This window comes from Trachymyrmex cornetzi, unplaced genomic scaffold (genome assembly GCF_001594075.2).
Source record: "Trachymyrmex cornetzi isolate Tcor2-1 unplaced genomic scaffold, Tcor1.1 scaffold793, whole genome shotgun sequence".
Classification (NCBI taxonomy): Eukaryota; Metazoa; Arthropoda; class Insecta; order Hymenoptera; family Formicidae; genus Trachymyrmex; species Trachymyrmex cornetzi.
This window is the reverse complement of record NW_017300128.1, coordinates 514,288-524,733: the sequence shown is the minus strand read 5'-3', so window position 1 is coordinate 524,733 and position 10,446 is coordinate 514,288. Positions and strand designations below refer to the sequence as shown.

Here is a 10,446-nt window from a genome sequence, read left to right as displayed (position 1 = left end):
CAGCCAATACGTTGGCAAGATTCTAATCTAGCTAGCAATTCAGCAGGAATACAAGCATCGTGTGCCGCAGGCTTAAGTTCGGATCTCCTTGACTTTAATTTTATAAAAGCTTACTCGAAAAAAATTGCTTTTAATTTTGAAAACATCTTCAAAATTAAAGAATTACGGATCGGTCTGATCAATTCCGATTAACCTAATTCGATTAAGTATTAATCGTGATTGGTCAATTCTGTTGAATAGCAAATGTGATTGGTTAAGCTGGAAACACAATAGACACAGGCAATAGGCACAGGCAACAGGAACAACGAGCCGTCCAATCAGAGCTTTGGGATATAAGTTCGATATTATATCCCAGAGCTCTGATTGGACGGCTCGTTATTCCCTGTTGCCTGTGCCTATTGCCTGTGTCTATTGTGTTTCCAGCTTTATGGTCGCGTTCGGCTATCCTCGGGCGTCCTCGAGCGTTCTCGGACCCCGCGAATCTACCGATTCTACGTATGTGTGTATGTACTTGTTGCGCGCTCGTATGCGCACGTCCGCGTCGACCGCGTCATTCGCTGCATTTTTGCGGGGACCATCGAAAAAGCCACGAGGTAGCTGTTCAATAAAGTCGCTGAGACACGCACGCACGTGGTCGAAACATGGCAAATTATCACAAGCCGGAATCGAAGACCATTCAGGAGCTGCGGGACATCGCGAACAAGTTGAGAATTCATTCGATCGAGGCGACGCAGGCCAGCAAATCCGGGTGAGTTCGTCATCATCCACTTCCTAATCGGCGATGATAAACGAATACGGTCGTTTGTCGCTTCGACAACTTTGACCGGTGGACTCAGCTGCGGGGAGAAGATATGTACATATACAACGCCCGGAACGATGATAAGCGAGAACGCATCTCGTGATTGCGTGATAATGATGTAACCACGTGTTCGGAAATTCCCGCGTGAATGCTATCGATTTAAGCAACCGTCGAGACGTTAATTGCCTTCATTTGCGTTTTACTCGTAATTAAAACGTTATTTAAAACAGCGCAAGTATTCGACGTCTCATAAGAAGGACAGAATAAGAGTTTAAAAATTACAATCGGAGGATATTAAGAAAACACTTGACACTTGATTGATTGCGCACGGTTGACGTGTGCGTTGAACAAATATAGCATTACTTATTAATTGCGGAGTATTTATAGCGGAAAGAGAGTGTATCTATACATCTTGGCACGTGTTTTTATGACCCGATAGATTCGCGTGATTCCCGATAAAAACGTCGTGCCCAATATAACGCGGCTATTCATAATTAATACGAATTGAAATGCGGACTGCTGCAAATTAACGTAAAACGCCGATTCAGCGCCTAAAGCCCATGTCACACACTATACATTGGAGATAGGGGATTGAAAATTAGAATTCAGCCAATCAGAACGAAACGGATTAAAGTAAATTATCTGACGGTCGAATTTTAATTTCTAATTATAAATTTAAAGCCCGTGTCAAATTCTTCAGTTTTCGTCCGAAGATTTTTGAACAAATCTTATGCCCAATTTCTTCTCTTCCAGATAAGTTGCAGATAACCTTATCCAGGAGATATCTCCATTGTATTCTGGGAGATATCTCATGGATAAAGTTACCTAGAAGTGAAGAAATTGGGCATTAATGATCCTCCGGCTGACGGAAAACATTTGATGTTTTTTTTTTATGTTTTTAAAAGAACGCATTACAATAGAGTAACAATTTTGAAAGTAGCAGTCGATTTTCGACAAGATAAATGAAATTTCCGGTACTTAAATCGGAGAAAAGTGGCAACCATAATTATAATACACATTCGAGATTAAGGATTGTAAATTAGAATTCCGTTTCACGCATGATGTGTATGTGATGTATTATTTAGTTCTTGTTCGGCCATCGAACATTAAAAAAGGATAAATAATACGATGACAATTAAACGACGCCAACAAGATTTTATAGCGTAAAACTCAAGCTTTCAGTCTCAAGCCGTGAAAAATTGACCAATCATAATTTATTATTATTAAGCATTAATATCTACTTTGACCGAAAATAGGATTATTTCTATCAATTGATTAATCCATTTCATTCTGGTTGACTGAATTCTCATCTTCAATTCGCAATTCTCAATCATCATCGCGTTTAGTGTGACACGGGCTTAACTCGATCGTATGATTTCCGATATCATTAACTTGGAGTGCGTTCCGTTTTACGCATGATACGCATGAGATATCATTATACCCTTGTTGTTCATCAAATATTGAAGAAGGGTAAAATGATACATCATTTTATCCCCGTGCCCTTTATTTAACAATCATGTATCATCTCTTCGAAAGCATTTCAATGTTCCGAATATGAACCATGACACACAAAAAACTTAATGGGCCTTCTACAATAAGCCATTAAGCCGTAATTACACTAGCGATTGGCGATTATGATTGACGATTGAGGATTACTTTTCAATCAATCAGAGCCTGAAAGTCACCGATTTCTTTGCTCCGATTGGTTGAAAAGTAATCCTCAATCGTCAATTACAATCGCCAATCGCTAGTGTGATTACGGCTTTAGTCATAAATCAGAAGTCAGAAGTTAAAAATTGACCAATCATAGTCGTCAATTTTTAGCTTCTGACTTCTGATTTATGACTAATGACTTATTGTAGAAGATCCATAAGCAGTAAACGTGAGCAGTAAGGAAATCAACATGTTGGATTTGCTACTGCTTTATACGTTTTATTGCCTGAGTTTTTTTGCGTGCCATGCAGTGCCATGGCTCTAAAACGAACGAGAGATATCGAACGTAATTTTCATGAAGGCTTTGGAGCGCATATTCAAATTAATATAGCTTCAGTTTACTCAGCATTGATCATTCGTACTCTGTAATCAGGCGAAGATGATCTTTCTATTTATTTGTATGATAAAAAAGAAAAATGCGATGGTCAGTGTAAATTACGTATTATTTATCTGGGGCATGAATCTAATCAAGTACAATTTTATCGATTTGTGCTTGGAAATGAAGAGTGGAAAAAGACAAATGCGTTGTTCTCTTAGAATTATTTATAAACTTACATTAGTAATTTAAGCGCGTGATGTATTATTAGATTAAGCTAAATTATAAAATCTATCCACGATTCTTTTTCATCGCGCCGAGCCGGAATATCTTGCCGCCGATCTAATTTAAAGAATTGCTAGTTCATTAGTTTTTCTTTCAACTCACAAACGCGTTCTTGATGACTTGCACTTCCAGTATTTTCGCAATTTCGCCAAAGTTAGGAAGAAATTAACGAATGATTATTCGACCAATTAAAGTAATATTATTTTATAAGAATTAAAAGGCTTTAAGAGAGATGGATAATTTAATTTAATTTATATATTATCTCTACGTGTTAGATATATTAGGTGTTAAACTTAATTCCTGCCGTTTTTCATCTCCAAAATTGATTTGTTTCGAAGGGAAATACCTTAATCAAAATATTATTAATAAAGTATTATTAATTAGTAATAAAGTAGAAAAATGGAGGAAATTACTTTGATTAAGGTATTTATTCATCTTCCCTTCGAAACAAATCAATTTTGGAGACGAAAAACGACAGGAATTAAGTTTAACACCTAATAAATAAAAATATATTACATTCCTAGTTTATATATTTGTGACTAATAAACTTTTAATAAAATAAACTGACTGATTTAAAAATAAATATCGTTGATAAATGAAAAAATATGCCGTGTATTTTGCAAAGATATCAAGTTGATGAATAATATAATGTCCTTCCGGATTGATTGTCATTTTATATTTCTCACGCTCAGTTTATACATGGACAATTGTAAGAACTATGTAAGAAGTGAAGGAGTCATGCGTTTGCAGTCGTCGAGGTCACGCAGTGAAGGAAATGTGATAATGGCGGTGCATTAGTTTTTCTAACAAATAATTTACCGTATGTAATTCGAACGACGACTGTATAATTAATAGAAAAGATTCTCATGAATTTTAATATAAAGAGTGAGTTTTTCGTTAAAGCAGTATCAATTAAGGAAAATGCGAGAAAATTGTATCTCTGAAGCCAAAATTTATTTAGAATAATTCTGCGATTTCTTTTTTTCTTTGGAAGAAAAAACAAACAGTAGAAGTGCGCTTATGTAAGAACGTGTCTGAAAAATTTGAATTGTCGGTATGCAAATCAAGTACACACGCTATTATACGTATGTTCTGCGGATCAACTTCACTATGGTGTAAATGTATTTACATATTTACATACTTCGTGAAACGACTACTTATCTGCAGTGCGAAATAAGATGACAGAAATGAGGTAATAAGATTCTGATTTTCTGTGTTTTTAAAGTTTATGGTTTCGAGTCACCAAAACTCAAATAATTAGAGTAATGATTAAGATAGAGGAACGCAAGTGCAAGAAGATATTGTTAAAAACAAAAAATTCAAGTAAAAATAATCAAAGTGGAAGCATTTACTTGAATCGGAAGACAATGACTTTGAAATATTAAAGAAAAGAAAAACTGCAGTTCAATAGTTTTTACGCAGATACGTTTGTTTCGAGACACTGTATATATTCTGGATGCTCTATATATCGTCATTATCATTGTAGTCGTCGTTGTAGGGATGAGTTGGAGAGGTAGGGAGATAATCGTGCGCAGAGCAGTCGATCCGTTTGCCGGCGAAACTCCTTTCACTCGCCGGCAGTCGCGATCGAACGTTCGTTAACAGACAACAGTCTCAAAAGATTTGGGTATAATTCAGTTCACGATGGTACGAGACACGGATGTGGAAAAACTCCAACATATCGCAAATAAACTGCGTATCGAATGCGTGAAAGCGACTGAAGCATCAAAGAGCGGGTATGGCAAGAAATTGCAAATTATAATTAACATCATAATTAGTTAATATATTTCTTAGATATCGGGCTTTTTCATCCAGATGGAACATTAATCTTTAAACCGCATAAATAAGTTATACAAATTGTAAAATCATTATTGTTCAGTGAATTTGGGATAATTTTTCTTTAATGTAATAAATAGCGACTTAAATAACAAATAGAGTTTTAAATTTCATTCGTCTTTATTTTTTAATATCTGTTCTTTAATCATATTTTAGTTACATATAGTAGATAATGATAGATAAAAGTGAATTTAATTATACTTGAATTGAATTATATATATAGAAAGTGATGATAAAAGATAAAATGTTGTGTAACATTTTGTAACAAATATTTGTCATATTTATGAATATCGCTGCCTCTGTGACCCTTCACTGCAAGAGGATTGGATATACTTAAAGATAGAATAAATCTGATAATATATTGTCAATACCTCTGACCTTGCCACGATAGTGAATGACGAAAAATAGATATCGTTCGATTACATGAACAGAATTATCTGTTGATGTGTAAACGTTTAGAAAAAAGAACCGTCAATTAAGTATTTTTATCGTCTGGAACTGTAAATCATTCGGATTTAATTTTATATTGATTTACATCTTGTTTTGCTCCAGACATCCGACATCATGTTCATCCATGGCCGAAATTATGTCCGTCCTCTTCTTCCATACAATGCGTTACAAAGTATCAGCACCACGTGATGCGAACAGTGATAGATTCGTCCTCAGTAAAGGCCATGCAGCTCCAATTCTCTACGCAGGTAAATTTACTGCCAATAAATTACTGCACCTTATTAACGTAATTAATTTGATATAATCAGTAAATCAAAATATTTCAATACATTTTAATATAATTAATTCAATAACATTTTTATTGATCATAATTTTTAAATATGTGTAACATTTGTCGATATTTTTGAATAATTATTTTATATATTACATTTGTGCATATATTATTATATATGCAATTATATATTTTACATTTACGTTTTATTATAGCATGGGCGGAAGCAGGCTTGTTCCCAACTAGCGAATTATTGAATTTGAGAAAATTCGATAGCGATCTGGAGGGACATCCTACTCCGAGGCTTAATTTTGTAGATGTAGGAACCGGTTCACTAGGGCAAGGCCTCTCAGTTGCTGCAGGCATGGCTTACGTCGGAAAGAACTACGATAAAGCCAGTTACCGGTATGCTATTTAATATTCAATCGTTTATTTAAATTATTGAAATTTGCTTCGCCATAATTTATGCTTTGCCATAAATTTTGCTTTGCCATATTTAAATTCACATTCTCTTTTTTTCTAATATCTCTGATAACAAACATTTATTTATTTTTCAGTGTTTACTGTTTGATTGGTGACGGAGAAGCGGCTGAAGGTTCCATTTGGGAAGCTCTTCATTTTTCATCCTATTACAAATTAGATAATCTTTGTGCCATTTTTGATATAAATCGTCTTGGACAAAGTGAACCGACCTCGCTACAACATAACATGGAAGTTTATCGCAAAAGATTAGAGGCCTTTGGTTTCAATGCCTTAGTTGTGGATGGCCATGACGTGGAAGAATTGGCGAAGGTATGGTAGTTATATTAAGCGATATGATTGCATGAGTAAATATATGCTAAAGAAATTGTGTTGTTTAGGCATTCCATGAAGCACAAAATACAAAAGAACGTCCCACTGCCATTTTAGCTAAGACTTTTAAGGGCAAAAACTTCCCTCAAATCGAAGATATAGAAAACTGGCACGGCAAGCCTCTAGGCAATAGAGCGGCTGATGTTCTTCAGGTATATTGATATTGATAATATTATATAAATATTAATTTTTATATTTTTTAAAATATTTTGTAATATATTTTTTATATATAATTTTACAGCATTTAAATGGACTTTTAAAGAACCCTGGTAATCTTCAACTGCATCCACAAAAGCCACTTGTAGATGATGCTCCCATTGTAGATATCAGCAACATTGCATTGGCTTTTCCTCCAAATTACAAACTAGGCGAACAAGTAGCTACTAGGGTGGCCTATGGCACGGCTCTTGTAAAGGTTTGTATTTTTGATATTTTTAATGTTTGTGTTTCAAGAAAATACATTTTCACAAATATATCTTTTGTATCATTTTAGGTGGCAAAAAATAATGCTCGTGTCATAGCTTTGGATGGTGATACTAAGAATTCCACTTATGCTGAGAAGATAAAAGTGGTTGATCCAGAAAGATTTATCGAAGGATTTATTGCCGAACAGAATGTTGTGGGTGTCGCTATTGGTGCTGCTTGCAGAGATCGTACCGTCCCATTCGTGTCAGCTTTCGCAACATTCTTTACACGTGCCTTTGATCAGGTGAGGCGCAAATCAAATTCGTGAAAATTAACACGCGATAATAATGAAGAAATAGATAAATGCATTATTGACTTGTGTTGCAGATCCGCATGGGTGCGATATCTCAGACGAATGTGAACTTTGTCGGTTCACATTGCGGTGTATCTATCGGCGAAGATGGGCCTTCGCAGATGGGCTTAGAGGACATCGCGATGTTCCGAGCGGTCCCAGGTTCTACCATCTTTTACCCAAGCGATGCCGTGTCAACGGAGCGCGCCGTTGAACTGGCGGCTAATACTAAGGGCGTCTGTTTCATTCGCACTTCTCGTCCGCCAACGGCTGTTTTGTACAAAAACGATGAAACCTTCGCCGTCGGTAAAGCCAAAGTGATCAAATCTTCCGCTAAGGATCAAGTGCTCGTGATTGGCGCCGGTGTAACATTGCACGAGGCAATCAAGGCGGCCGATGAGTTAGCCAAGGCTGGAATTAATATTCGTGTGATCGATCCGTTTACGATCAAACCTATCGACGCACAAACTATCATAAAGAACGCCAAAGAGGTCGGCGGTAGGATTGTCACCGTTGAAGATCATTACTCGGAAGGAGGTCTAGGAGAAACGGTCCAATCTGCAGTTGCTTTGGAAAGAAATGTAATTGTCAAGAAGTTGGCGGTGCCAGAGGTACCGCGTTCTGGTCCACCAGCCGTGTTGCTCGAAAATTACGGTATCAGTGCCCGTAACATTGTCGCGGCGGTGCAGGAAATTGTAAAATATTAGTCTCGCAACTGCGAATGATCATTGGTTAAATCAATCAAAAGCTGTCTATGTACAAACAATATCCTATTTTCCAAAAAAAAAAAAAAAAAAAAAAAACAAGTGATGGAGTACATATAATGAAACATTCCATCTTCTTTAAGATATTTGTACAACAAAGGGTAATAATTGAACCTGATATAATTTTGGTAGAGTTAAATTTTTGATGCTGCAGATGCGCGAGAGTAATTCGCAGCTTTGCTCTGAAATGCCTAATGTACATAAAAAAATTGAGTGTATATACAATCAGCAAAAGCATTTATTTCTAAGCAATCGAATATCAATAAGCAATCAAAAAGTCTATTAACAGAAAAAATTCTTTATATGTAATTACGATTTATACATATAACAGATCAAGTTTATAAAAACATGTTTGTACAATATTTTTTTAATGCAAGAAAAAGTTTGTTTTTTAAATAAATTTAATATTTGACGTTTAAGCATAAGAGTGAAATATTAAAATATATTTTTGGGAATTGCCTTTATAGAACACATCAAATATAAATTATTTTTTTAAAGGACCGATTTTATTTTCCTTTTTTAGTTTCCGCTTTGCGCTCCGTTTTTTTCAAAGAAGATACTTAAGTTGTGTTTTTTATTAAAGAATTTAAAAATATATTATTATGTATTATACTAATCTAAACGTCACATAATAGTCACAATTATCAAATAATTTGTTTACAAAAAGCAAAAATTTTAATTGTACTCATAAAAATAATAATACTTGTGAAAATTGGAACATATTTAAAATAAAAAAATTAATATTATGAAATTTAGAAAATCAGCATCGTGAAATTTAGAACATATTTAAAATTTAAACAATCAATACATTTAATAGAACAAATAGACAAGCTAGTTTATACACTTATAATTTTCTAATTAAAATTTAAATCTCGAGGAGCAAATATCTTTTAAAATTTTTAAATACGGTATTTAGGTATAACAATTTCTTTGCAAATTATTGATTTTAGAGAAAATGTTTTTACATTTTAATGTGAAAAATTGATAAAATGTTATTTGGTAGAATTTTACGTTTGGTTATCATTCATGCCTGCCAACCGCTGATAACATAAATGGAGATTTCATCGGTTTTAATATCAATTACCTTATCATATACTTATCGAATCACATTTATATATCTTATAAGAATTTATATTCCTCAAAAATATGATATTATATATATACTCGCATGTTATTTTTACATAATACATAGAATATTTTTTACGTAAAGGAACAATAAATTAGTCTGTTAAATAATAAAATCAAGTAAAATAATTGTGAAGCGTAAAATTTTTACATTGATAATGTGCATAAATAAGTAAGCTTTTCAGTTTATTCAGCTCATTTATATATTTTTTTAATATCTAATTTTCTCAATTCAATTGAATGCGTTTGCGTAACTTGCGTTTGCACGCGTTGGCAAGTTTTCAGCTGCGTAAAACCGCGATTATCGGCGACATTACTGGTACCAGTTTTCGGAAACGGTCGAACGTGGCGCCACGAATCATCTCTGCTGAACGCGTGGAACACGACGGTCGGTCAGTCCGTTCCACATTCCTTCGGTCCAAGTCATCCGCTCAGCCAACCCGGGCCGTCATGGCTGCCGAGCATTCGCATGTACTGCTTATGCGCACAATTTCGTCCCCTTCCACGGAGGTCAGCCGGTATCGCGTGCTCACGACGGCCGCATATATGACACATTTATATACCGCGTGTGCATTGTTACCACTCAGGAACGCGAACAGAACAATAATCCTCTCGATCATATGCTTCTGCGCAATCTTGACCCATTATAAATTTGAAATCATTAGGTCTGTTCGCATTACGCTTGCATTCTTTGCATTGCAATATCTTCGCTTTTCTTTCTTCTTTCTTTCGTCCGAATATATTTATCTCGTTTTAAGTGTAAAATTTTTTGGGGATTTAAATTCAAAGCAAAACGCGAACATTTAGTAAAGTTAAACGTCAAAGCGTATAAATATTTTCATATCCATTTCCATATCCATTTTTATTTCTATATCCACTTCCATATCCATATCCATAGCTATATCCATTTCCATGTCCATATCCATTCCATTTCTGTATCCATATTCATTTCCGTATCTATATCCATATCGCATATATCCATATCCATCTCCATTTTCATATGCATTTCCATACCCATTTCCATGTCCATATCCATTTCCATATTCATATCCATTTTCATTTTCATATCCATTCCATTTCCGTATCCATATTCATTTCCATATCTATATCCATAAGCATTTCCATACCCATTTCCATGTCCATATCCATTTCCATATCCATTTCTATATCCATTTCCATTTCCATTTTCGTATCTATTCCATTTCCATATCCATATCCATTTCCATATCCATATGCATTTCCATATCTATATGCATTTCCATATCCATATCCATTTCC

General features: G+C 34.8%; 1 protein-coding gene across 2 annotated transcripts; it reads left to right on the top strand.

Annotated features, from left to right (window-relative positions):
* The first annotated feature begins 492 nt into the window (after window positions 1-492).
* Window positions 493-8,331, top strand: LOC108768406 (transketolase-like protein 2). Of its 2 annotated transcripts, none has more exons than XM_018518819.1 (8): window positions 493-748; window positions 5,502-5,647; window positions 5,886-6,075; window positions 6,228-6,462; window positions 6,531-6,674; window positions 6,764-6,937; window positions 7,016-7,231; window positions 7,315-8,331. In XM_018518819.1, the coding sequence occupies exons 1-8, from the start codon at window positions 642-644 to the stop codon at window positions 7,984-7,986; spliced, it is 1,884 nt and encodes a 627-aa protein (XP_018374321.1). In that variant the 5' UTR covers window positions 493-641; the 3' UTR covers window positions 7,987-8,331. The 2 variants fall into 2 exon arrangements, with proteins under 2 accessions (XP_018374321.1, XP_018374322.1); XM_018518820.1 differs by lacking the exon at window positions 493-748 and adding an exon at window positions 4,665-4,849.
* The last annotated feature ends 2,115 nt before the right edge of the window (window positions 8,332-10,446 follow it).

Coding starts and splice junctions, on each gene's coding strand:
- LOC108768406 (XM_018518819.1), top strand. CDS start 642: ATGGCAAATTATCACAAGCCGGAATCGAAGACCATTCAGGAGCTGCGG. Junction 749..5,501: donor ACGCAGGCCAGCAAATCCGG/GTGAGTTCGTCA, acceptor GTTTTGCTCCAG/ACATCCGACATCATGTTCAT. Junction 6,463..6,530: donor ACGTGGAAGAATTGGCGAAG/GTATGGTAGTTA, acceptor TGTGTTGTTTAG/GCATTCCATGAAGCACAAAA.